The 27,740-nt window shown below is 49.8% G+C and overlaps 1 protein-coding gene across 2 annotated transcripts in view; it reads left to right on the forward strand.

Annotated features, from left to right (window-relative positions):
- Nucleotides 1–27,740, forward strand: part of Plxna4 (plexin A4) — a 425,679-nt gene that overhangs the window by 310,854 nt on the left and 87,085 nt on the right. For both annotated transcript variants that reach the window (XM_046455106.2, XM_058582832.1), the window contains exons 5-7: nt 16,216–16,316; nt 26,315–26,438; nt 27,073–27,226. In XM_046455106.2, coding sequence (XP_046311062.1) covers nt 16,216–16,316; nt 26,315–26,438; nt 27,073–27,226 — 379 coding nt within the window. The remainder of the gene's footprint in view (nt 1–16,215; nt 16,317–26,314; nt 26,439–27,072; nt 27,227–27,740) is intronic.

Raw genomic sequence — 27,740 nt, forward strand, 5'->3', positions numbered from 1 at the left:
TCTGTATAAATAGCTGCAATGAGTGGTTGGATGAGGTGGCCTTCATTTCCCATCCGACTCCAGGATTCTTAGTCTTGAATTAGGCTTGAGCATCAAACTCAGGCTTTCATAGTTTCTCTGTCCCTCTCCCCCTCCCTCTCCTTCTCCCCCCCCTCCCCCTCCCCCTCTCCTCTCCTCTCCTCTCCTTTCCTCCCCTCCCTTGCCATGCCTTTTCTTGTGGTCTGGACAAGTGGGTCACTTTTTCCAAGCATCCCCAAGTCTCAGCTTCAGCATATAGAGTCTCACATGTGAATGTCACCAGGAGATTGGTCACAGGGGACAAGGAGGAGAACATGGAGAAGAAATGAAAAAAGGCTGCTGGAAGGGCTGAGGCTCTCAGGCAGTGTGCCCTGCTCCTGGGGTCACTGGGGACACAGGACTCTCACTCCTGCCCCTGGCTCTGCTCCCAGAAACAGCCTGACACCAGTCCCCTCATGACAAATGAGGAGTGAGCGCGGTCCTCCCGGGTGATGTCTGATTTCTGAGAAGGACAAGAGAGGAAATCAAATGGGGGCTGTGAGGCAGGCAGAGCCACCTTCCCTGCCCTGTGGCGGGTCGCCTGCCACCCTCTGCCGGCATGCAGCCTCCTTGCACTCACGTGACAGCTGCTTGGCTGGCAGTGTTTCATATCCCCTGGAGGAGCAGGGGACAGAGAATCCCACAGGGATGGGGACACCCTCTTAGGAATTGGCTCAGTCCACCGGAACCAGATGTGAGGACAGGCAGCCCTGCCTGCGTGGGGACCCTTCTCACCAACTTTTCTGCCATAAGAGCCCCCCTTTACCCCTACACCCTGCCTCGTAAAGACCTGGATTTATTAAGGTTCCTGATGGCCAAAGATGTTGTTCAGTGTCCCTGGTTTTTCAGAATGATTCCTAAGTTTGGGGAGCTGAGCTGTAAAGACCCCGGGTGAAGAGCCCAGAAAGCCAGGCTGCACTCTGCACACTGGTTCCTCCATCCGCAGATGCAGGATCCAACACATTTCTCTGCACAGCTGGAAAGATCACTCAATGGGGATGGCCAGGAAGTCCAGCCCAACAGCAGCCCCTTCAAATCTCACCCTGAGCATGCTGGGAGCAGTGCACAGTTCAGCTTCCCTGTGGACTCTGGCTGCTTCATGTCCCCAGACCCTACTCCTGAGTGCCAAGAAGGGATGTGCATGCACCACCAAGTTCTGGGAAGCAGCTGGCTCAGGACACAGGCCAGCTATGAAGTCTGCTGCCCCAGAGCCAGCAGAACAATTCCAACATTCGTAAAGTCTCATGGAGGCAGGCACACCATTCCCTCCTTGCTCCTGCCGGGGTGACATCGTCTCACACAGCCATTGCCTAGAATCCTGCCCAGGTGCAGAAGATGGAGCCTTATTTGGAAAAATTGTCCTGTGTAAGGAGACACAGCTTGTCAGGGAAACACACCAGCCTAGGAGCGGTTATAAGCGATTTGCAGGGGAATTCTCCAACCACGGTTCTGCCTATATTGAAGTTCATATGGAGGCCTCTTGTCCCTGCAACTGATTTGGGCTTCTTGTCATGAAGGAGCTCTGGTGACGTGTCCCCTGTGAGAGAGGGAGTTCTGCACCATTCCTGGGAGCAGTTGTAGGTCGTGGACAAGATGCCCCATTACAGTCCTGGCCCTGCCACTCACCAGCTGCATGATCTTGGGCAGGTCATTTAACCTCTTCCAACCTGTGTCCTCATCTGTAAAATAGAGGCTATCTTCCCTGACCTGGCTACCTGGCCGAGTTGTGGTGGAGGTCACGTGCAATCATGGCTGTGAAATTGCTTCATAAATTGCAAAGCTGTGTCCAGCCCTCTGGTATTATTACCAAGTCCATCTTCACCTTGCCTCTGAGCTCAGCAGCCTTCTACCTTTAGATCCATGAAACTCCAGGGCAATGACACATCCCCCTTAGATCCCAAGACCTCTGCTCCCTAGAGCTAAGGCCAGTTGTTCCAAACCTAGTCGGTGGTCAGGTCATTCATGGGGAAAGCTGGCGGCAGGTGGGTTATGTGGAGTACAGTGCTTTGGGAAAATAGAGATGCTTGGCTCTTAGAAATTCTAACTTTGCTCAGCCTGAGTATCAGCATTATTTAATAGCTCTGTGGTGGATTCTGATGTCCAAATAGATTTGGAGGCTCTCTGCTAGATCCTGGGTCTCTTCCCTCCTCTCTAGTCCTTGACAAGTGCCTTACATCATCATGAGGATCCCTGAGGGGTGTCCCACTACTCAGCAAGTGACAGTATGGAGAGTTTGCCAGGAGGGTCACATGATGCAAACCAGCCCCCAACGGCCCCCACCCTGCCCAGGTGGCGCTGCGTTACAGCAGCAGCCCACAGAGGCTGCCTGTCGGAGGAGGAAGCGTGTCTGAGAATGAATCCCGCTCCTGCCGTGCTACCTGCCCCGAAGGCTCGCGTCGGTTTTCCTTGCTGCCTCAGCCCTACACCCTGCAGGTTTGTTTGCCAACTCAGCAAACGCCCTGCACTTAATCGTGTCTGGAGGCTGCATCCTCGTGTCCCCGTCACAGCGGGGGCTGCTGGACTCTGCCAATGCCACCATGCTGGGACTCGCCGCCTGACCCTGGCCTGCCAGACGTGCCGTGCCAACCCGTGTCCCCACATGCCGACACACAGCATGGCCTGTTGTGCTTGGCTGGGAGCCGAGCTCGATTTTCTGTCCCAGACCCACAGCCAGCATTTGATTATGCCTGTTCACAGAGGTCAGGGGAAACCCAAATAAAGGAAGTCCACAGATGACCTTGGCCTCCTGTGGACTAACAGATCGGCTCCAGCTGTCACCTCCCTGGCCCGGGGGTGAGGAGCAGTACCTCGAACTCTCTGGGTTTCTCTCCCTGCACTCTGTGATTTAAAAACTAAAGAAAGGCTCTCCTAAAGGCTGAGGAGGGAAGGGAAAGAGACAGGGACCTGGCTGTGTGGCCAAACCCCTATTAATAGGAAGGGGTTCTGCAGAGCTGGGACCGAGAGCGTCACTGAGAGGAGAAGGTGGGCTGGGAGGGGAGTGAGTCATCAGGTCCCATCACACCTGTCTTCTCAAGCCACTGAAGTAGTCAGCCAATACAGGGTGCATCTGAATGCCTTTGAAATTGAACTTTGAAGTTGAACTTCTCATTTAGGGAAACATTATCTGCTTCAGGAGAAACAGGAAAACATTACATTAGTCACCTCTGGCTGTCCTGACTGCATGCCAGCTGCCACTGATGTGGTGTGCGTGCGCCAGGGCAGGTGGCGAGGGCTTTAGGTGTATTATGTTATTGAATGCCTCTTGGAGGCTTGGAGATGGAAAATGCTTGACCAAGCTGAGATGGCCAAGCAAGGATCTCAGATTGCAAAGCCCAGGTGCCAACAGCTGCACATCCTGGCTCCCCAGGGCCCCCCTGGCTCCTGCCCAGCACAGGGTCATTGACAGCCATCATCCTAGTGGACTCTACACTTCTAGATCCTTCTCCAATTTTGTGCATCTACTGTGCTTCGGTATGGTTGCTATAGCAGAGGCCCGAGTGGACAGAGATGTGTCTGAAGCTGGGTGGTCCCCCAGGCCACCCCATACACGGCCTCGGAGAATAAGTCACAAAAGCCAGGGACAGACACCTCCCTGCCTTCACCCGACCCACACACCCCAGGCCAGCAATTATTTCTGACCTCACAGAGTCGGGTGTGTCTAAATCTAGCATTGACAGCCACTTCTCATTTCGGAAGGGGGACTGTATTCCAGGCCTTGGTCTGGCCTGGATAAGATTCCTGAGCTGCCATGACGTGTGGAATAGAGGAGATTTCAGCCCCCTCCTCATCAACATTGGCCCTGTCCAATGGGGTCAGCCCCTGGCAGGCGGAGGTGTGTCCTGACAGCTGGTGTGGTACAGTTGAGTCCTTGACTGTCTCGCTGACCTAGTCAGAGACAGGCAAGGATGGATGTCCTTGGCCACTCAAACGGAACTTAACTAGCACCCAACAAGGAAGGATCATGATTACTCCGTTAAGCACACAAGGAAACTGAGGCTTGAAAACATAAAGGAGCTGACCCAAAGCCAGTGGCTGAGCCAGGGCTTGAACCTAAGGCTGGCTTCAAAAGCCTGTGCTGTCTCCTCCTGTCAGGCTGGGCATGCTGACCCCTTGCTCACCCAATCCACCGCTCACATTAATGAGAGAGAGAGAAGAGGCAATGGGTCATACTGGTGGCTTCGGAGGTTATCATCGAAAGTTGCGGTCATTTCCTTTTTTAGAATTCAAAGTATCTGTTGAGTTGATGTCATCTGACTTTTCTGGGATCAAAATAACTGGGACAGGGGCAGAGCTGAGCATCCCTATTATGCAGACAGATGAAGTTGCCAAGATGGGCAGGAAATTGGGGGAAACCCTGGGATGAGACTCCTGGAGGCTTTGCTAGTCTTAAGATAGTTAATCGTGATGGAATCCTCACTAAGAAGGATGATATAGATCCATTTAGGTCTGAAAACTTGGACACCTGTCCAAGGTCTGACTGCAAGTTAGGGACAGGTCTCAGGACCCCTAGCCCAGTGATGCTCCACACACTGACTCCTTTAGTGGAAACTAAACTGATCCAAACACAGTGTGTGTTGGAGCCAACCCACATAGACACAGGACCATAGACCCAGGTGCCCTGGTCCTGGCTCAGTAACTTCTGTAGGGGAGGATGAGAATCCTCTATACGGTGGGTGGGCGTGGGATTGTTTACCTGTGGGGGGTCTTTTGGGTGGGCAGGTAACCTCATACAATATCAAACAATAATTCCCCAAGCAATATGAGCTAGTTAACTTTTGCAAGAAAAAAAAAAGTCTGGCGGCAGGGTGCACTTCCAGGGTGCCCCTGGTCACAAAGTGACCAGGAAGGAGAAATCAGCCAGCCATGAACCCTTTTCATAGTTCTTGAATGTTAGAAATCTTGTGGATGTTTAAAAAAAAATAAAGCATTGACCCTAAAATAAATGTTGAACTGACTAGTTAAATAAATTGGTTTAAAAGACAAAAGGTCAAAGCCTCTTGCAAAAATTATTTTAATTTCCCAAGTTAAAAAATGTTCTAAATTATATCCTGTCTGTGAAAAATTCAACTTCCCCAGAGTCAACCACTGCTAACAGTTTTACTATCTATCTAGAAGTTATTCTTTGTCCAAAAATATGTCTCTGCATATATGAACACGTGCTACACAGCTGCCTTTAAAAAATGAAATTGAGCCTTAATATGCTTTTTCTGAAACATGCTCATGTCAGTAGATACAGACCAGTATTTTCTCAGAGTAGGGACATGCCACCATTTATTTTACCAATCCCTTGTGGGTGGACACCTAGGTTATTTCCAAATAGTTGTTAGCACATACAAATATACAATGAATATCCACAGCCCTGCATCTGTGCCCAGATGCTGCTCTTTTCTGTAGGAAAGACTTCAAGAGGGAGACGTGCTGGTCATATCTGTTTTAGTAATAACTGCCAAATTACTCCTCAAAAAGTTCATACCTATGTAAAGCCCAGCCTTTTAGAACACTGTGAGTGTAAGCCCTGATATTAAAGAATGGCTAGAAAATACCTTCAAAGCAGCTCTTTTCATGAAGAGCACACATTTTACCTGTGTGAGCAAAAGTGACCTAGATGGCAGATGACCCTGCCTCTCTACCCCCCCCCCACAGCAGGCTGAGCCCCCAACCCACAGGGGAGCCCATGTGTGTGTTGCAGAGTGAGGCGGGTACCTTGAGGCAGGGAAAGAGGGGAAGGGAGGTGGGTTTAAGCCTCTCGGGGATCCCTGTGGTCTCTGTGACCTCCTTCTAAAGCCAGTAGCACCTATTTTCCTGAGAGGGTCCTTGTATTGACAGAACCTAGATGGTTCTTCCCTGAGGGGTATCAGTTTTTAATGCCTCTGGGCAATGTGACATTTCCTTAGGTCAAATTCCTTTTGGAAGGAAGACATTTGTTTCCTATCCAAAAGAGCTGCATGTCAGACAAGGTGTCTGTACGGAAAGGTGTGTGCTTCTGCTAACACCTGCCATTGCCTGCAAAGCCCAGGAGGGTGCAAGCACCATCACTCTGACCAGACATGTGTGTCTGGGCACAAGCCCTCAGCCGCTGCACGCTCGCTCATGTCGATGGGCCATTTGCAGGCTACTCTTTGGTTTGAACAGCCAGACCACTGCTGGGGCCACTGGTCAACAGTGCCCTTGACAGAGGAAGTCCTAGGGAAGGAGAGGGGCTGGGTGGAGAAGGAGTGCCTGCCCCGCCTGCCCTGCTTCCCACAAAGAGCCGGAGCCAGCCTGCCAGAGGGCTTGGCATATGCCTGGGGACCGGCTTGGCTCAGCTGCCTGCTGGGCCTGGAGTTAGGTGTCAAAGTGCCAGTCCCTCCCCCTCCCTCTCCTTCTTGGCTACTGGAACAAAGGCACCCGTTGAGCAGCCGGAGCTTGGGAAACTCACACCAGCAGGTCCCCGGTCCCTGCTCAGATGGGGACATTGTCTTTGTCAGTGTCACTGGGTGAAAGATGGCTGGAGCAGGAGCAACAATTTGATCCCCAGGACAAAGGCTCCTCGCACCTGCTGGGTTTGGGGTGGGGAGGGATATTTGCATCCCTCACTTGTGTGTGGGTCCCCAAGTCTGCCTCTTCCTTCAGCCTTGACCTTAAGATTAGGTCAAGAACAGGCATCTTGGCCAGCAGTCATATGGAGGGATTTGGTGTCAAAAGAATAGTGCTGGTAGCCGTGTGGCCTTGGACAAATCCCTGCAGCCACAGAGAAACCGGGGGATTAGAGCTATATTTGTCTCCAAGGTCCCTTTCAACATGTTAACTCTGTCAATGCCACAACACTCCACACCCTAGATTCTGTTTTGCTTGATGCTGTAGGAATGCTCTCTGGGCAGGACACGAGCATGGCTGCCTGTCTTCTCCATCAGGTGCATTGATGGGCTGACCCAGGAAAACGAGCACCTTGCAATACCACAACCCCGGAGGCCAGGTCTCCTGAACCTGTTGTGGGACGTGAGCATGATAGTCCAGAGAGGGGGACACTTTGACCTCCACGCTATGAAATGAACTTGTGGCAAAAATCCAGAGGTGATAGGTTTTTGAGTAGAACCAAGATTACCAAATCGGTTGTCCCCAGACCCAGCTCAGCTGGGAACATTGTCAGTGTCAAAGAAAATGAAATATTTAGGGGCTGGGGTTGTGGCTCAGCAGTAGCACTCGCCTTGCACATGCAAGGCCCTGGGTTCGATCCTCAGCACCAGATAAAAGTAAATAAATAAAATAAAGGTATTGTGTCCAACTTCAACTAAAATAAATATTTAAAAAAGAAAATGAGATTTTTAGACTATGTAGGAGCTTGACAGGGACCAACTTTATTCATTCATTCATACAGGCAAGCGGGCCCTCACTCACATGCCTATTAATTCTCGTTTATTGTGCCTGAGCTGTGGGGGAGGGGAGACCGCTCCTCTCTGTGCCAGGTGCTGGGACAATAGATGAAGACTTGTTGTCGGCATTACACCAACATGTTCCTCTGTGCCATGGCAATTAATCTTTAAGACAAACCCCAGGATGCACAGAGGAGGGAAAGGAGGCTCCTGAGGTTAAGGAAATGGCCCAAGTCACACTGGAAGTGGCCCAAGTCACACTGGAAGTGGCCGGTGCAGATTCAAACCCAGGTTGTCTTGTCCCAGATTCCTGCTTCTCACCAGACACTGAGAGAAAGCGATTTCAAACTCTCCTTTCCTCCCCAACCACATTTGAAGGAATGAAGGAGTCTCTCTGGAGGTGCATGGAGAGCACTGTGGGTCTTTCTCTAGGGCCCCCACTTGGTGCTGGGATTCTTTGCCCACAAGAGGGGCCCCTCAGCCAAACTTTCCTGATTTTACAATAAGCCACCTGCAGTGCCATGGAATTTTCACCCCAAGACTCTGGGTTCAGTGGCGGGATCAGAGGTTTCTCAGTTCCCAGGGCTTCATGCAGGGAGCCAGTGGTATCTAGCAGGTCTGACTGTGGGCAGAAGCCCCAGCTTCATTTCAATTTCCACCTTCATTGCCACCCTGCTGCGTGACCTTGAGCAAGCTGCTCAGCCTCTCTGGGCCATGGCTTTCCCATCTGTGCAGCAGGGAGGGGTCTCATTCTCTTGCGTGGTGAGGGGTCTGGCTAATAAGGAGCATGCCACTGCACCGTGGCGCACACAGGGAGGCGCAAGGATCGGGTGATTTCTGGAGGCTGCAGAATTCTCGCCCAGTTTCTCAGCTACCGCCGTTTGCTAATGAGAAGCAGCATATGTTGATGATTCCGGAGTCGGCACTAGCTCCTTGGCTGTCCGAGTTCCCGGAGCAAACTGGCTTCCTATTAGGCATTTATACTTATTAATAGCAGCAAATTGCAGCTCTCCGCAACATCTGCTACTTTTCGTTTGCAGAAAGCTTCCCAGACCATTTGTATGAGTAGTAGTTTGTGACCGAGTCTCTGAGGCAGAGCAGGAGTGGGTCTCCTATCTGAAAATAATCAACCGAGGTCTAATGACAGGGAGGGATCCGTCTAAGGTCACCTGTTTATCCAGAATAGTCCAGAGCTCGGGACCCCCAGGCCTCATGCTCTGGGAATATTGTCCTTGCTCTTCTAAGTATGGGCAACCCTGATCTGAGGACTCCTACCTGCAGGCAGGTGGGGACAATGGTGGCAGCCAGGACTGCTACCCTTGACCCTGTGTGTCAGCCTCCCAAGTGCAGTTCCTGCCGGATTACCCTATGGCACATGCACAAGCAGAGGGATTGCAAAGCAAAGGAACTCTCACTGCTACTAAGTAGATAAAGTCGTTTCCCCACACTGGGGCAGCCACGAGGTCAGTCCAGGGATCCAGGAGCATCTCTGCTTCCAGAGAGCTGTATTCTCTGTCCAGAGTCTTCTCTGGTACTATGCTCTGGGGATGGGCCTTGTGAGATCTACTGGTCCACACAGAACTAAGAGAACATGGCCAGCATGGGAGGACCCAAGAAGATGCACTCGTCCTGCTGGATACAGCCTGTAACCATCTCTGAACACATGCCTGCCCCATCCGACCTCAGAGTCTGTGCATCGATCCCCACTGCAAGTTTCCCTCTCCTGCTCTTGACCTCTTCCCCTCCACCTCTTTGCACAAGTGCTGCCACTCTCTGCCCAGCCCCTGTGGATCAGCCAGCAATTGCACAGTAAACCTGCATAATAAACCAGCCCCAAACTCATAGCAATGGCAGCATCCACTCTGGTACCCATGGCTTGGCAGAGCAATCACATGGCCACTCTTTCAGCCAACTTCAGCTGGACAGGTGTGCTTCCGGCTGCTGCCCTGTCTGGATTTGTCCCCTGCTGCGGGCAGGGCTCAGGTCTTATTCCTGGTGGGTTCATCTGGGGCTCATCTGAGGAAACGGAGGAAGGTCTTCTCTGGCAATGACAGAAGACAAGGCAAAGACTAGCACAGACGCCCACCTCGAGCCTGTACTGGCCTGTGAGTGCTACCATCCCATTGGCTAAATCAAGACTTGGGCCACACCCAGAGTCCAGGGTAGGGAACTGTGCTCCGCCCTCCCCTTCATCTCGAGGCCATAGGGTAAACACCATGTTAGGAATGAAGCCTTGGGAGTCGTAACCCAACTTGCCACACCTGTGAGCAGCCTCCTGGTCTCTGCCTCTCTTGCCAGTTGGCCACACTCAGAGAAAAGAGGCTGTGAGTGGAGGGATTCCAGGTGTCTGGAGTGACTTGGGATAAAGAGCTTCCTGAGCAGCTATTGTGCCACCAGTGTCCACCCTGGCTGTGAGAGACCCTCTGAAATCCTTGCAGGGTCCCTGGTCGGCACAAATGAGGCCTGAAGAGGAGCCAGAGGCCAACAAAGGAAAGGAAGGCCCGCAGAGAGGCTGTGAGGGGCTCCTCGAGACGGGACCGCTGAGCTGCTTGCATGCTTCCCAGGAGGGGCCTAACTTTTCCCAACTCTGCTTCCCTCACTCTGGAACAGGAGACAGGAGGACAGCACGAAGGAGAGCACCAAGTGCCACATCCGTGCAGCCTGACAGCTCCCCAGCCTCTTCTTGGAGTTTCTTAATGGGTTGTCTTGCCTCTGTTTTCCTCTCTTTTTTGACAATTTTGAAGGAAACTGGGTACTTAAGAAGCCTTTTGGACATTTAAATTAACTCCAGCCATCAGGCTCAGTGTAGCCACTGTGGCATTAGCATCCAATTATAAGAGCAGAGATGGAGTAATAACTCACATTTTGACCAGGATGTCAAATGCTTAAACAAATGAGAGATACCCACCGAGGCTGTGCGTGGCGTCGGTGGAACCGTTCTGAATGTACTCAGCAGAGCAGCAGGCACCCTTTGGAATGGGAACAGCAACAGGCAGAGTGGGACTCAATTGCCAGAGGAGAGCATCTTGCGAAATGTCAGGGAAACCCGGCGAGGGCTGGGCAGCAGGGGGCCAGGCCTCATGGGAACCATGACAATTTCTCCAGCTGCCAAGAGCACACCCAGGCTCCAGGCCTTCCATGCCGTGGCTCTGTCTGTCAGATGCAGAAACCTGTAAGACCAAGGCCGGGAGTTGAAATCCTGTGTGGGGCCCCTTTTACTTTTCTGTCCTAAGCCACTGTCTTGTTCATTCAGACTGGATGAGTGAGAGAGAGGATAGGCACGCTGCTCTGCTGATGATCCTATTTACAAAAGTACCCGATGACGCTGTTTACCATAGTTCAAAACCAGGACAAACTACACTGTATTGCTGAAGGAAGTTTACCTTGGTGGCAAAGGATACAGAAAACCAATACGAGTCCCAAAGACGTCATCAGAGAGAAAGAGAAGGGGTTTGGGGAAGGGCTCACAGGTCATCCCTAGTCACAACTGGGAATCAACGCCAGATGAGTTTCTAACTCAGGGACTATTGGAATTTTGAGCCCCACCCTGCTGTGTTTCTTGGAGGAAGCAGGAGGGAAGGAAAGGTTTTCGGTAGAACAAAGCTGTGGTATTATTTTTCCAGATCAGGAAATGCATGTCCAGAGCTTGAGAAGGACCGAGTCCTACATAATCATATGCAATAGGAGACATTCATCCCCAAATCTTTTGTCCACTGGAGATTAAATTGAAAAGCATAGCGATGCCTACCTTTTCACAAAAGGATCTCAGAATATTTTATAAACATGAATATATTAGTCTACCAACAGAAAGCCGCTTCCCCTTGACCCAGGGAGTCGGGCAGAGAACAGGTGTTTTCCTATCTAGTCTGCCTCTGCCATGCTGAAGATGAGATCACTTGCCACAGCCCTTTCAAAAGGTCGCTATTTTAATTTTTTTTATGGTGGTGAAATATACATAACATGAAACTGACCGTGTTAACTGTTTCTGAGCTCCGTGGCATTGCAGACATTCCCAGTGCCATACAGGCATCACTGCCATGAAACTCCGTACCCACTGGACAGGAACTGTCTCCTCCCTCCCTCTAGCCCCATTTTCCTTCCATGAATCTGGCTACTCTAAGGACCTCGATAAGTTGAGCCATATATTTGTCCTCTTGTGTTTGACTGATTTCACTTAGCATTAGGTCTTCAAGGTTCATCTAGAATTTCCTTTCGTTTTAAGGCTGGTTAATATTCGACTTCTATGTACACCACGTTATCATTATCCATTCTTCTGTTGATGGACACTTGGCTTGCTTCTACCTTTTGGCTACTGTGAATAATTCTGCTGTGAACTTGGCTATGCAAACGTGCTATGAGACCTGCTTTTGGTTCTGAGTATGTACCTGGAGGTGAAATTGCTGCCATATTGTTTGATGAATTTTTGCACAAAATTGGGACAATGTTCCAAGACAACTATGTATAGACCCCACCCAGGGACCACGTTCTCCCCTAGCACAGTGGAGGCACACATGGAAGTTCTAAGAGGTGGTAGGGCTCCCATCTCTGGAAGTATTGAGGGTGATATTGTAGCCACATCAATCAACACCTCTCCTGGAGTCCAATGGCCAGGGGATGGACCTCAATCTTTTGTGGTCTCTGAAACCATCTATCATCGTGATAGCTCAGGTCACATTGATATGTGATTTATTCTCCAAAACAGAAGTCTGCCACCACCCACCCCGTCATGACTTTGTTTTTTTTGCCTCTTCCTGTGGTCTGAATTCCCTCACTCCGTTAATTAGCATGCCTAGCACTGAAGCTGAAGACTTTAATCAGCGTGGGGTGCTTTTAATTAATCGTGTGGCTCTGCATCTGGAGTGGTTTGTGTTCTAGGGTCAGGAGAGAAGCTGAGGTGGGGGATGGAGCAAAGGCTTTGCTTCGTGTTAGGTGTGGGTGGAGAGTCCAGGTATTTAGGGAGAGAGAGTCATAGGGGCACGGTGGCTAAGAAGCCACATAGAAAAGTATGAAAGGTAACCAGGGACATTAGAGTACACGTTTGTAGAAGACAAGTGACTGGACCAAATTCAGTTTTCAAAAGTGATTTAAAGGATCAGGAAAGTCTCTGATGCTTTCCAGAATTACCCATAGAGGGAAGGGAGGCAAATCCATAGTCGATTGGGAGAGGTCTGGCCAGTGTGAAAGAGCTTGGTCATGCTCAAGAGCTCTGCCTGGTCATGGACTTTGGGATCTCCCTGGTCCTTCCCTTCCTTGGGGATATACTGGAAAAGGGAGAGAGGTGACCTAGTTCTCACATTATGATGGCTGTCCTCCTTGATCTGACAGAATTCCTGTTGGCTCCTTGGGTTTAGCATCCATGCATTTGAAAGATTGGAGAAAACCTAGATCAAGTTCAGAAGAGAGTAATAAAAAATGATGGGATGCATCGACAGAAAGATCTTTCAAGGGAAGTTTAATGAAAGTTGGGTTGTTTGCCTCCAAGAAGAGAAAGCTCTAGATGCCCAAGTGAGTCATCAGGGGCATAGTGTCTTGAGAGTGGCACAATAATGAAATCATTATTGTAATTGTCCATGGATACTAAACCAGGGAGACAGGATGGCACTGGGCAAGATTTTTGTCTGGGCATTAAAAAGGAGCAAGAATCTCAGAACTGAAAGGCTATTTAGAACTGACCCATGCAGTCCCTCATTTCCAGATGATTGAAAAGAGGCCCAGAGAAAGACCTGCTCAATTTCACCTGGGGATCTGGGGACAAAGCAATGGCTAGACTCTGACTGTCATAATGACTACCCAGGACTCGTACCCCTGTTGCACATAGAAGAATCTAGATGAAATCAAAGAACAACCATATGACTGTCATAGGAACAAGTGAATTACTGAATGAGTCCAAGGAGCTCAGATAAGTCCAGGGTTTCATCTGAAGAGTGATACAATGAATGGTTTCAGGGCAGACGTCATCATTCAAGGAGGAGATGACAGGATCAAGGTACTCAAGAAGCAAGTCTTCCAGGTCTGTTCAGCTCACAGCAAAGCTCATGAGGCCCAGGAGGACTCTGAGCAGCTCTCTGTGATGTGACAGAGAAGTAATGCGACATTGATGTCAAAGATAGCATGGCTCATAAACTGGGAGTCATCTGTGCTTTGGAAAACCCTGTGAATTATGGAGGATTTTATATCCATGTTTGAGGATGATCATCATAAGACTCACAGACGACAAGATCTCATTGCTGGTAAACAGCAAAACCAGGCTTTCCGTCTTGTTCTACAGACTTCTATGTTCTTTCCAACCAAAACCAAAAAAAAAAAAAAAAAGACTCCTGTTTAAAATCATGAGAGGAAGGATTTTATGATTCCAGGGTATTGACATTATTAAACACCAGTTGCAAGCTATTTTTAGGTTGCAAATGTTCTTAAGAATATCAGATTCACCAAACAGCTGGCTCTTTACTTAAAAGTGGCACACCCTGGAATCCCAGGGCACATTCCATCCAAGACAGATGATAGAACATGTCAATAGGAGAAATTGGGGAGGATGTTAATTAAATTTAGACCAAGAAAATGCTTTTGATGGAACAAGCCATGATTTTCTCTTTAGTCTCATGCAAAATATGGAGAGCCAGGCCAGCGGCTGAGCAGATGACAGCGCTGTGGTTTGTGTGGTTTTCAGCTTTCCCCATCTATGGTCCCTCTTCTTGTTTTTCCCCTCTGGGTAGCATGTTTTAAAAGATTCTGTCTACTAAACAAACTGCATTTATTATGGAATATTTCCTATTTTTAGTATGGGACACATATGATGAGCATGTATAAAAACATAAAACAGCAATAAGCAACATTCAACAAGCAACAGCAACATTTGTCTCTTGGAAATAGAATAGTTTGGGGGCCTCATTGCCACTCTTGAATTCCCAGGAGTCCAGATCCTCTGGGCTGTGCTGACATGATGGTGCTCACTTCTAGAGCTGGGGGAGAAATTGAAGAGGCAACGGGAACAGGGGAACTTCCTGGCTACATGCAGAGCCAGTGGAACAATTCCTAAGGAATCAATGGTCAAGGTTAATTATGAAGATAGCAAGGTCAGGTGTAGGCAGAGACTGCGCATGGTCCATGCAGATCTCAGGAGCAGTCATAAATAGATGGAAAGATAAAATTCAAAATATGCAAAAAAAAACAGGAAAGGGCCTTCAGGGCCAAGGGCAAAGCTGTAACAACCAGAAGAGGGGTAAAAGGTAATTTGGAAGAAGTGAAAATGCAGGATGGTCATTAGGAAAGATCAATGTGTATTTTGGAGAACAAAGAAATATAAAGGGAATAAGGAAATTAAAGGAAAAGAGATCGTGTGGGACTTGGAATTAATTATTAATTAATTCCACAAGAGAGTCTCGAGACTAATTGAGCGGGCTCTGGGGCCAGTTCGCCTGCGTGTGAGTTACAAGTGGCCCCTGCCAAGAGCACGTAATTTTACAGAGGCGGATGCCTATGAAACAGCAGGGTAAACACAGCCTCCGTGGTCACTCCCGAGCAGAGAGGGCTCAGCCAGGTCAGCACGCCTTACAGTTTTCTCTGTTCATTGTCCCACGGCTAGGAACTACAAATGACAGCCACGGCACACGCTCCTAGCTCAAGCCGGAAGAGGAGCAGGGGACCTTCCCCTGAGATAGATAAATAGATAGATACATAGATAGATAGATAGATAGATAGATAGATAGATCCCAAATAGAAAATGATGATTTAAAAAAAAGAGAGAGAGAAAATTTTTACAAATAAGAAATTGGAAAAAATTTGGAGAATAAAGAGCAAGGCTCTAAAAACAAAACTCATGTAAAGACACACAAGGGCAAAATTATACTGGGGGAAAAAAACATGACATTCAAAGGATAGTTAAGAGCACCCAGGAAACGGAAGCATTCAGGCTAAGCAAAAACGTTACACAGAATATTTTACATTAAAAAGCTGCTGGTGATGGGATGGGGATGTGGCTCAAGCGGTAATGCGCTCGCCTGGCATGGGCGGGGCGCTGGGTTCGATCCTCAGCACCACATACAAATAAAGATGTTGTGTCCACTGAAAAATAAATATTAAAAAATTCTCTCTCTCTCTCTCTCTCTTTAAAAAAAAAAAGCTGCTGGTGAAGGCTAATGTAATGATTTTATAGGGGTGTGAGGGGGAGGAGAAAGGGCAGCTGTTGAAAGCACCACACTGAAAACCTTGCAGACCATTTGGCCAACACTATGGGAAAGAAAGAGTGGGCCGGGAATAGCCACAGCGTTGCGGGAAGAGAGGCTGTTAAAAGGCCAGGAGAAAGAGAGGTAGAACTTGGTCTGGGTAAGGTGCTCTCTGGAACTAGAAAATACTGAGACCTGCAGGAGGGGCTGGAAAGAGAGTGCTTCCTTACACTCTGTCAAACGTGAAGCAAACGATGGAGAAATAAACATTTAGGTTTATCACACTGATGGGAGCAAATATGTGACAGGTTGAATGCTCACAGAGATTTCCGTTTGTTGTTTCACTAGTAGGAGAATTAAATATGCATTACGTAAGTTATCTGTTATGGCAATTTGTTGTGAACTCTGTGGAGTCTGTATTCCTCGAGACGTTTAAGACCGTGGTACGTGATTGTCTCCTGGAGACCATGTGACCACCTGATCCAACAGGATCACTCAGAATCCCTTTGCTTCTGGGTCTCTAGGCACCTTTATGGTCCTACAGCGTTTTAGCTAATGCAGTGATGTTACAATAGCATCCTTTCTAGTGGACCACTGGACGTTCTGCACATCTTGACCACTTTCTCCCTGTCGTGCTGTCCTAGCTCACCAGAGTTCCTGTGGAGTCCTGCGGTCAGTATCGGAGCTGCGGGGATTGTCTTGGCTCCGGTGATCCCCACTGCGGCTGGTGTGTGCTCCACAACACGTGAGTACTGCAGCCCCTTCCTCCTGCCTCCCACTTCCTTCCAGGCATTTCCTTCCTCCTCCTCCTCTCCATCGTCACGCTCTTTTCTTTCTTGCATGCTTTGCAAACTTTATCTCCCTTTATTTGCTCTTTCTGGCTTCACTTAAAATTCTCCAATTCTCATAAGAACTATAGAGAAACGGCGGTATGGGGATGGTGACAGGTCGGGATATGAATGGCACACTGGGTAACTGCACCCTGGAGGGCCAGAGGACGGGAGGTTCCTGGACTTCCCTGAATGATCCGTCTGGAGGCTGACTTCCCAGGACTGAATCCCAGGACAAAGGCATGGGGCTATTTTCCTCAAGTTCACAAGGACCACCAAGTCCTGTGCAGGGTACATGCTGTCCGTCAGGTGGTTCTGCATCCACTCAACATGATCTTTGATATCGTCACAGAATTTTCTGGCACTTGAGCGTGTTGTTCAAGTTTTAGCACCTGAGGACCCTCTCTCTGCTGTCATAACATCCCTTAACTGGCTGGCGATGCACTTGGACTGCAGTCATTGGGCCACTGAAGCCTGGCCCTAGTGCTGGCACCTACCTAGTGCCTCCTTTTGTATTTTATTTTTTTAAATGAACTTAGGATTGGGCGAGTCAGGCCTCACCAGCCATGCTCGTAGGCTCTGAGAAAGTGGCAGAGAGACTACAAATACTCCACCTCCCATCCTGTCAGCAGGAGTGAGAGGAGAAGGTACCAGACACTCCTTCCTGTGCGGCCTTTGTTTCCTCGCCTGTCCCACACTACTGACTCCTGTCAAGTGGCAGAAAACAAGGGTGAACTGAGGCAAAGAAGAGTATGGGCTGTCTGTGAAGGAGGCCATCAGGCTACACCAAGGCCAGCAGCTTTATAGGAACCGAGGTCCACCACTAAATCCAAATTCCACACCCTGGCATCCATTCTCCTCGCCTGTGAACTGGAGATGGTGATGCTTGACTTACTGAATTGCTGGAGACCTTGTAGGTGAACATGCTGGGTGGCCATGGAGCCTTGTGAAATGTCCGGTGGGGTGGGGCAGGGAGCTTGACAGGGCTGGGGAAGGTCTGAGGGCCCAAGTGCCCTCTCTCTTTGACTTTGGTTTGCCCCGGTGATTTTTCAGATGGTTCTCCTTTAATGGCATGATTCTCTTCCTGAGGGTGACACAGTGTCAAGCTCCTTCCTCTAAACGGCGGACACCCCTGCTGGGTTCTGCTCACCTGGCATTTTGTCTTACTCTCTAGCCTGGCATTGTGTCTTATCCGGAAGGTGGCACCTGGCCGGCCTAAGCGCCAGCCAGGCTCACAGAGGATCAGGCTGCACAAGGGTTCTTCTCTTCAGGGGGTACCCAGCCCTGAGCTGCTGCTTCCAGAGCCCCTCCTCGCCCAGAAGCCACAGTAGGAGCCAGCAAGTGAAAGGGGTGGGGTGCTCTGGAAAGATTCCTGGGGTGGCCATTCTAGTTCTCACACCTTGAAAAATTGGGGGGCTTTAGGCTACTATAGTAGATCCCCATTGTATGCAGTCGCTGTGTCCTATCAAGTTCTGGGAATCTGAAGTAGCAAATATGACATCATTGCTCTTACAAGGTTTCCCGGAAGCCCCCAGTCACAACATTTTCATCAATGGATGAACACATAACTTTGTTTTATGTGTGTTTCTGTTTAGAGACAGCTGACTTAATATGCAGCATTGATTCATTAACATTGAACTTCTGACCAGCAGCATTGTAAATTCCTAGCTGGATGAAGTTCATCTAACAAGTGCATTTCCTTCATAAGTCACACCATGGCCTTCATGTGCTTAGAAACACTAGACAGCACTTCAGCACAGCACTTAGGCCATTTTAAACAGTGAAGTCGCCAAAAAAAAAAAAAAAAAAAGCACAAAACTTGAAAAACGTAGCACTAAATAAACCTCAATGGACACTGATGTATAATGTGAAGGCTGGGATAGAAGGCAGAGCTTCTTCCTGTTCAGCCTCAACTGGGAGCACATACATCAGGTGGCTCAAATCTTTAGCCAGTCCATGCATGTCCATAAGGAGCTCAAAAGTGCCACTAGTACTTGTTTTGGGGTCACAAATGAACGCTAATGATAAGCTGAATTTGCAAATATGGAATCTGTAAATAATGAGGATTGACCATGACTCACCAAAAAACTCAGCACCCTCCAAAGATGGAGAACAGTGTTTCTCATGGTGGTGGCTGGAGGATAAAAGGAGGTAATGAAAGCAGTTGTGAACATCCAAGGTGCTCTGCCAGGGCAGGGCGGTGTTCTGTGTAACCTTGAACCTGCTGGTTAAGTGAACCACCTGGTGAGGGGAGACAATGGTGTGGGGCCCCAATTCCCTGGAGAGGACACAGCTCTAGAGCCGCCTCAGGCCCAGGCGCCTGCCCACAAGACACTCAGTAAGTCCATACTTCACCCTCCGAGAATTAGCCACCAAGAAGGTCCCTGGGTCTTCTGAGATGTTTTCAATCAAGATAGAATCTTAAGTTTTTTACAGGATAAGGTACACAGATCCTAAGCTCGAACACATGCAAACACCCAGGTCACCCAGATCTAGAGCATTTCCTTCCTCCAGAAAGTTCTCTCCTGCTCCTCAGACATTGCTTCTCCTGGTCTGCCCTGCTCTCCATTTGGGGGGGGGGGGTTACAACCTAGATGTGCATGGCTGGGAGAGATGATGAGGAAGTCGACAGGCAGGAGAAGGAGAAGGCTGGGGACCAGCAGGATCACCGAGACGAGGAGCCCTGCAGACCAGAAAGGGAACAGTGTGGAAGGTGTTCTTGCTCCCTGGAGTTCCAAATCCAAAACACACACACACACACACACACACTCTGGTGCCTAGATCTGCCCCTCCCTCCGTGCCAGGCGCTGTACCAGACTCCAGGATACAAAGGTGGTGGTGGCATTAGATCACCTATGCCCTGAAGTTTCTTGGGAACCAAGCCTCTAATCCGGTCACAGAGTGGAGGCTGCGTCCTGTACTAGAATCCATGATATTTGTTAAGCTTCCGTCATAGGAAGACCTGGTGCTAGGTGACCTTGTCTCTTGCTGAGTGCCCCCAGCAAAGCTGACCTTCAGGAAGTTGTCTAGGACAGAGAATAGATGAACAGGTTCCTTGAGCTGTCAAGGTGAGTCCCTTTCCCTAGTGGCTTTTGCCAAGTTTCCCTATGGTCATGGGGAGCAAGGAGGTGGTAGCCTGGTGGGAAGAACAGGACAACAGATGGTGTGTGTGTGCGTGTGTGTGTGTAAGAGACAGAGACAGAGCAAGCAAGGAAGAGAGGGAGAGTGCTGGAGAGAAAGAAAGAGAAGGGAGACAGGGGGAAAGGAGACTGAGAGCCTGAGGGCAGGGCCTCTGGCAACAGGTGGCCCAGGTGGCTGAATGGGCTGTTGTACTGGAGAGGTCACGGGAGGGTTGCAGACAGAACATGTTGAAGAAATGTTCCTGTAATTTAAATCCTCCCTCCTGTTACTCCCTCTCAGTTATTGCAAAGCTCTTATTTGCAAGCCTGGTGGTGAAGAGGGTCACCTTTGCTGCCCTCTTCTGCGGTCCCTGACCCCAGCCTACAGGCTTGTCCTTTCTAATGGCAATGACAGCTCAACAAAGCTAGGGATTTATTTGCTGAGACTTGAGCCTCTACTCCCAGGGCACCCCCACACACACACACCCGGGTCCCGTGTCGAGCCAACCTCTTTTGATTTGGGTGGGGGTAAAAGAAAGCCCACATTTGGGTCTGCCCCCCCCCCAGCTGTCTCCTGTGCTGGACCTGGAACATTCCCTCCAGGGACCAGGCTTGGCAGGTCCGCAGCCCCCTCCCCGTCTTACCCTTGGCTCTACGCCCAGGCCAAGAAGCCTGTCTCAGTCTGAGCAGGTAACGGGATCCTGCCCGCCCGGCAGACCCAGCCACATCGATTGGACCAGGCGGTACCTTTCCTAGGAAGAGTCATCAGCGTCACTCCAGGGAGGCTCAAGTAACCCAAGTTGTGACAGGAAGATAAGGTCAGCTCTTATGAACCCTCTCTGCCCCTGAGGACCCACCTCCTTCCAGATCCCCACTGTTGGAAGAATGCCCTCCCCTGGGTGGGTTGGCACCAGTTTCTTCTCAGGACTCACTGATGTTCTTCTTTATATAGTCTCTGCCAAGACGGGAGTGAGCCGAGAGGAAGGCACCACTGCCCAGGGCAGAAGGAAGGGGTTAAACCTCAGCACCTGTCTGGGACAGACACAGCCTGGATTCAGCTTCCTTAGTTCTGAACAGAGATGAAAAGAGCCGTCTTACAGCTCTGCACCGTACTAAGGGAGGGAGGCGCAGGAAGCCCCCTGGCTCCTCAGAACACAGCAGGCGCTCCTGCCTGAAGCAGAAGTCCTGCCCATGTCAGTACAGGCTGCAGTTTGGAACCCAGATCCTCCTTCACAGTCCCTTCCTCTTCAGAGTGGGGTGGCTGGATGGCTGGGACCATCCACTGTCAGAAAGCCTCCCTCCCCTTGGGCATCTTCAACCAATCATGCCATTCAGGCAGCCTGCCCACCAGCCATCCGGGAAAGTGCAAAACGGGTGGCTTATCCCATAAACCACTGCTGACCACCCTCTTAAGGAAAACCAGGCTGATTCTAAAACGCATGTCCTTCATTGCTTCTCCTTAGCACATCCCCAGCCCTGCTTTATTTCTCATTTTCTTAATCCATACTCAAAGGCTACAGAATGCTAGTCTGCTAAGTCAACGGTCTCTCCTAGGGCTAGTGACACCAGACCTCCACAGTCATGAGGAATGGTTACTGTCACTTCAGCAGAGCCTACTCTTTACAGTCTACACAATGGTCTCTGTAGCTCCTGTGGCCAAGGGTCCTGACAAGAACAATATAGAGGAGGAAAACTTTATTTGAGGCTCATGGTTTCAGAGGTCTCAGTCCATAGATGGCCGACTGCATTGCTTTGGGTGCTTCATGGGGCTGAACGTCATGGCAGAAGTGTGTGACAGAGGAAAGCAGCTCAGGACATGGAACCAGGAAGCAGAGAGCTCTCTTCAATGTGGAAAAAATATAAACCCCATTGACACATCTCTAGAAATCCACCTCCTCTCTACCCCCGACCTGCCTACAGTTACCGCCCAGTTAATCCCAATCAGTGGATTAATGCACTGATTAGGTTAAGGCTCTCAAAATCCAATCATTTCACCTCTAAGGCATCTTACTTTGTGTCACACGTGAGCCTTTGAGGGATGCCTCCTATCTAAACCGTGACAGTGTTCTTTCCTGACATTTTGCTCAAAGTTGTTAGCCTCTGATCCCGAAGATACTAAAAGATGGTAAATCAAAAGTGCCATCTTCTCATATGAATTGGAAAAGTCCTGCAGTCCACTTGCACTTTGAGTGATCCCCCTTCCCTAAGCCTTGACTCCCTGTGGACATCCTGCAGAGCGGATGAGTAACTGTTAGAAAGTGTCTCAAGTAATAAGCACATCCTCTTCGGTACTGTGTGGATTAGAAAGAGAATGGATTAGCCAGGATGCTAATATACTGAGTGGTTACCCAAAGAGAAGGCAAATGGGGTCGTTTCCCTCTTCTCTGGTCAGTAGGGAGCACAGTGTGGACAATTTATTTCTCGTATGGTTCAGGAGAGGTTAGGATGGGAGAGGTGGGGAGTGGTGCAGGAGTGGAGAGAGTTAGAGGGGAGGAAGGGAGGAGAAGGAGGCAAAGAGAAGGAGGAGAAGGCAGGGGTGCCTCCCTGACAATCCATTCTCCTTCTAGTGCACACGGTAAGGGAGAGGATGTGCCTATTACTTGAGATACTTTCTAACAATTACTCTGATTGATTCTGATCTGCTTCACCTGCACTTTATCCAACAGTCTGGTCCATTAACGTCACCAGGCTTGGTGCAGGGAAGCAATTTTCGCTGTGACTGCTCCACACTGTGTGGCCCAGTGTATGATGCTGGTTGTGGGGCGGGTGTGTGTGTTTCTTGACTGAAGGCTGAGAGGTGGCCAAGGCAAGAACCCACCCTGGACCCCAGGGCAGAGCATGGCTTCTTGACCCAGGCAGCCAGCCGACCAGTAGAGCTGATAGAGTTGGGGCAGGACCACTCGGTTGCTACATGAGCCCAGAATGGCCTCCACGTAGCCCCTGCAGCTCTGGTTCCGGTTTAGTGCTGAGCCCTCCTCCTGCAGGAGGCCTGGATGAATCCAATAGCAGTTGTGGCTCAGGCTGAGATTGGATCTGCAGCAATGGCCAAGGGCTGGTGGGTTCAGTCACCAGCAGCTGGTGGTAGAAGGAAAATTAAAGCCTCGCCTCAGTCTTCCTGTGTCGGGATTTATCCTCAGTATTTAGTGGAACAAGTTGACAACGCAGAATTCCATGCGATCCTGGTGTCTGTCACTGGAGTTTAGAATTCTGACTTTGAAAGGACTCACCTGGTCCACATCCTTCATAAAAGGACCCTCTTTCACATCCATCTTCCTAGAAGGGTTCCCTGTACTATCTAGTCCACCTTCCTCCAAGCCACAGATGCACCTGCCCTTCTCTGTGGGCATTCCTGAGTCTTTCCCCTTTCCAGGGGCTCCAGATGAGATGCCAATGACCAAAGGATCTCCCATGATCTCCTGCTGAGCAGGCATTCCAAACCCTCTTCACTTGTCCATCATGTCCATTTGGGAAGGCCCCTCCCCACGTCCCCTTTCTTTTTCTGTCTCCTTACGTTCTAAGCACAGATTACCGAACTCGTGCACTTGAAGCTCAGGCCATGGCACATGTGAAGCACTGGGAACTGGGGATCATCTGTGAAGAAGGAGCAAGTCCTGATATCCGAGCCCAGTAGGTCCACACTGGTGGGCCTGGGGAGATGCACCAGTGAGGGCCTCCCAGCGTGGAGGCCCACCCAGGCTGGCCTCACAGATGGCCCACTTCCATATTGAAATTTGTTTGCCTGGCCGGCAGCACTGGGTGTTAATATTTCCATCTCGGTATTTAGGAATTCATTTCTCCTGAACTTAATCGCCCCCTCTCTCCCTCTCCCTCACTCTCTTCCTTTCTCCATTCCTCTCTCTTCTAATTTTCCACTTGGCTGGGAATTCTCCAGCAGTGAAAGTTCAGGCTTAGGGGAGGGCGGAGGTAGCTGCTTCATTAGAGAGGATAATCTCATTGGAACCACTGACTTGAATAATAACCCCTTCCAGGGGCCCAGGGCCTTTCTCCTCAAGGGCTGTTAGTACCTCTGAACCGGGGCTGGAGGGGCCGCCGTGGGAAGGAAGGGAAGAAAGAATTCAGCAGGAAAGAACGCCAACTCTGGCCCTGGTGTGTCTCTGTGGGGCCTGCTTCCTCCTGCAGGTCTGTGTTGGGGCAGGGTTAACAATGATGGCGGAAGAGACCAGTTTCTGAAAACTCAAAGTCATGTAGCATATATTTTCTTAGACCATTGATGCCCCAGTTTTCCTACCTGGGAAACGGATGAAGCAAGAGTGTCCTTCCTTCCTCAAGGCTGACCATACAGTGGAACTGAGGGACTTGATTTCAGACGCTCCTGGAGCCCCTTGAAAGGAAACATCTCAGCGCCCCTCCTGGGGTCATGAATTAACCCTTTGCCTGTTTCTCAGCTCTGGCCTGAGCTAATGGGAAATCACAGTTCTAGAAGAAAAGCAAAAGGCCATTACCTTGACAGACCCCATAAGGCATCAAGGAGGAACGCATTCTTCCCCTCCATTATCCTATCACATTTAAGGTCAATTGTCTGTGCTTTTGGACATTGCAGCCTCCACCCTCCCGGGCCCTGAAGGATAGTAGAAATGTCAAAACATCCCTGTCTCTGACCTTAAACCTGACTTTCCACCAAGATAGCCGAGTTCTCAATACACTTTGACAGCTATTAAGAAAACAAAGCTACAATCCATACCACTTTGTCCCTGGATGCTCTCCTCCCTCATTGTGAGGAAGACTGCCTCATCCCTGCCTTTCTTCTCTCTGTAATTTGCCTCAGGGACCAGTCTGCAAGATGAGCGCTTCTGCTTCAGCTGTAGTCTGGAGGGTTGGAGTGAGGAAGGCAGAGAAGAGATGGCTAATGTACAATGGCGAATGTTTATTGAGGACTCACTTTGAACGCTGCCCTGTTCTAAATGCTTAGAACATAACCTCATTTAATCCTTAAAAAAATCCTATTAGGTACTATTTTGACTCTGTTTTACAGATGAGAAGACAGGCACCAAGAAGTTAAGCAATTTGCCAAGATGACAGTTAGTTGGGATGTTTGAAACTATAAACTACACATGGCTTTCATATATTTGGGAGAGTTGCTAAGTACTTAGGTGAGGGCCTCAGGAGCAGAGACAGGATGCAGCCCCAAGAACTTTGCAAGCAGCAAACGATGCTGGTCAAACTTCTCCTAAGATCCCCAACCAGACATCTTTGCACCCCACACCCTGAAAGAAAGACAGAGTCTTCTCTTTTATGATCTGAATCTTTATTTGATAACTCCAGGTGATGTTTGGCCAAGAAGTAGCTTCATATTTTTTTTCTCCTCTCCATAATTTAATCAGAGGCATTTTTTTCAGACCTACTGATTGCTCTTGAAAATAGGAACTTCAAACTTGGGGAGCCAGTGAATAATTTAAGCCCGTACCAGTTCTCTGGTTCTACTCTTAATGGGAGTAATAACACTATTAATAGTGATGTCAGTACAGACACTCTGGAAAAGCCCCTAACATTAGCTTAATGGCGGAAGGTAATGGAGTCCTTGCAGAACAGTTGGCCTGGCAAATTAACTTCCAAGACTTGGAGGCAGGCAAGCTTGTTGCCATCCGCCTGTTAGAGCAGCCCGGGAGTGCCACAGGCATGAACAGTCACATCTGACCTTTCCCTCCTGGGTTGGAGTCTCTTCGAAGCCTCCTGAAGAACTCAGCTCTGTCCAACAAGTGGCAGTGATATTCAAAGTGCTTTGCAGGAGGAGGCAGAAATAGCCATTAATCCAGAGAAAAAGACGGAGGAGAAAGGTTGAAACTGTCCTTAGGACATGATAGGGTCATCAGGATGACAAGGAACACAAGTATAGTCTGCAGCAGGGGGACCATCTCCCACTTCTCAGTGTAGAAGCTTCCAGAAGCTGGAGCAGAGATTCAGAGTCCATCTGATTAGCTGGCCACCTGGTAAGTTACTTACTACCCTCTTCTGCAGTTTCCTGATCTCTAAAGTGGGTTTGTCATGATTTTGTCACAGACTTAAATGGCATAGAATGTAAACTCCTCGTCATGGAACCTAGTAAGCACTTATTAACTCAAGTCATGACTGCACAAGGCTTTCACATTTGCATTGCACATCCAACCTGCTCTAAGGTCCTCTTTGTCTCTTTTCCTCCTCATCCTTGGAGGAAAGCTTTAGTTCATCCATGGCTTCCCGTTCATGGGTGTTTCTCCTCCAAGACTCTTCACCACAGGCTGCTCTCCCGCTGTGGTTGAAGGTGTTTTCTTTCCTCATAGCTGGGAGCACAGGTTTTTCTCAGGGCCAAGAATTACCCCAAGAGCCACTCAGTTATCCCTGTGCTCCCTTGCTTCCTCATCACACTCATCTGCTCTTGAGACAGATGCTCCCTGCCCATGTCCCTTCCCTGTGTGGATGCGCCAACCCTGGCTACTCTGTTTCCCACTAAACCCTCTCTCCTGTCCTGTAAAAGCTCCTGACAGCTTCCATCTCTCTTTGACCAAAAGAGGGAGTAGGGAGAGCCAGTAGACAGGACTGTGCCGCTCCTCACCTGAGTTTGGAAGAGATGAGAAGAATCTAGGATAACTGTCAAGTAGTGAGACACGTGACCGTCTTCCCCAAATTGGGGCATGATGGGAGAGAACCAGGCTTCAGGAAGGAAACATAATGGTCAGTTCTAGGCACTTGAATTTGGACAGATCCTGAGAACTGCTGGAAAGACCTGACCTCAGTGTTGACCCCTCCCTGGACCCAGCGGTCATCTCCTGAGTAGCCCATTAGTATGTCCTTTCCAGGTGCACCCGGAAGGAGAGGTGTGAGCGGTCCAGGGAACCCCGCAGGTTTGCCTCAGAGATGAAGCAGTGTGTCCGGCTGACAGTCCATCCCAACAACATCTCCGTCTCTCAGTACAACGTGCTGGTAAGGACCATGGGGTTGGGGTCTGGGGAAGAACTCTCCCCTTCAAAGAGCACCTGAGCCTGGGGACCCTCAGGAGAGCTGGGCCAAGTCCAGCTGACAAGAGCAACTTAGATGAGGGTAGGAGATTTAGGGGTTCATTAAGGACCCAAGAAGGGCACAGGGGCAGGAGCGCTGGGAGAGAGGCTTTCCTCCAAATGAGTAGAAAGACAAGGAAAATGATCAGACCAGAGCTGACCCAAAAGAATGGCCGAGGATATTGGGAATGTATCTTCATTTCATGTGTGAGAAATGGCACAGATGGCTTCCGGGCTGTAACACTGGGTCCTTGGTGATTGGTGCTGCCATTTTTCCAAAACTGGAAATAATGGAAGAGAAGCTCTCTGATCACACAAATCCCTCAACATTCCCACCTCCTAGGGCCAAATCCATTTGGATTCTGATGAGGTTTCTTCTCTTGTCATTATGCCGCCTGCCTACACCTCTCCTAACAAACTGGATCTTTCCAACCTCCATGTCAATATGGCCTCTCCTTTGTCTCTCTTTTTCTTGCTCACCCACGTTCTTCCTTTATTCCACACCCTTCCTTTCCCCACCCCCTCTCCTCTTCTCTTTCCTCCTGCCCGGCTGTTCACAGCTGGTCCTGGAGACATACAATGTCCCGGAGCTATCAGCTGGCGTCAACTGCACCTTTGAGGACCTGTCAGAGATGGATGGGCTGGTGATAGGCAATCAGATCCAGTGTTATTCCCCTGCAGCCAAGGAGGTGCCCCGGATCATCACAGAGAACGGTGAGTAGCCCCAGGAGGCCAAACTGGGTGGCAGGCCTGTCTTCCCCCCCGCCTGGATGGGAGAAGTCACAATAGATGTGGGGGGATTGAGGGAGCCTTCAGGCAGGGGTGGGCCAGAGGAAGTGGGTGATTGAGTGTGTTGTAAGTAAAGGGAATGAAATTTCCCTCCTTTGCCCTTGGAATTGGCTGCCGCAGCCCTTTTAGCTCAGCCCCAGGTTGGCATCCAAGAGTCAGCATCATCCTAGGTGAGGAGCAGCTGCAGACAGGGTGGGTGGAGGCCAGGCCAGGCCAGCTGCACAGCATACCAGAGCTCAGCCCACTCTGGCTGGCCTGGAGGACAGGAGAAGAGGGAAGCTGGTCAAGACCTGGCATGTGCGGGCAGTGGTCATCTGGCTCTGTATCCCTCTGCTCACACACCTGGGTCTCTGACCCTGGACCCTTGTCTCCCCCACTCCCACCCTACCCTGCCTCCCCACAGCTTCCTGTTGTCTGTGGCCAGCTGCACTGGGAAGAA

This window comes from Marmota monax, unplaced genomic scaffold, assembly GCF_021218885.2.
Source record: "Marmota monax isolate L192 unplaced genomic scaffold, Marmota_monax_Labrador192_F-V1.1 WCK01_AAM20220418_F8-fsc00131, whole genome shotgun sequence".
NCBI lineage: Eukaryota > Metazoa > Chordata > Mammalia > Rodentia > Sciuridae > Marmota > Marmota monax.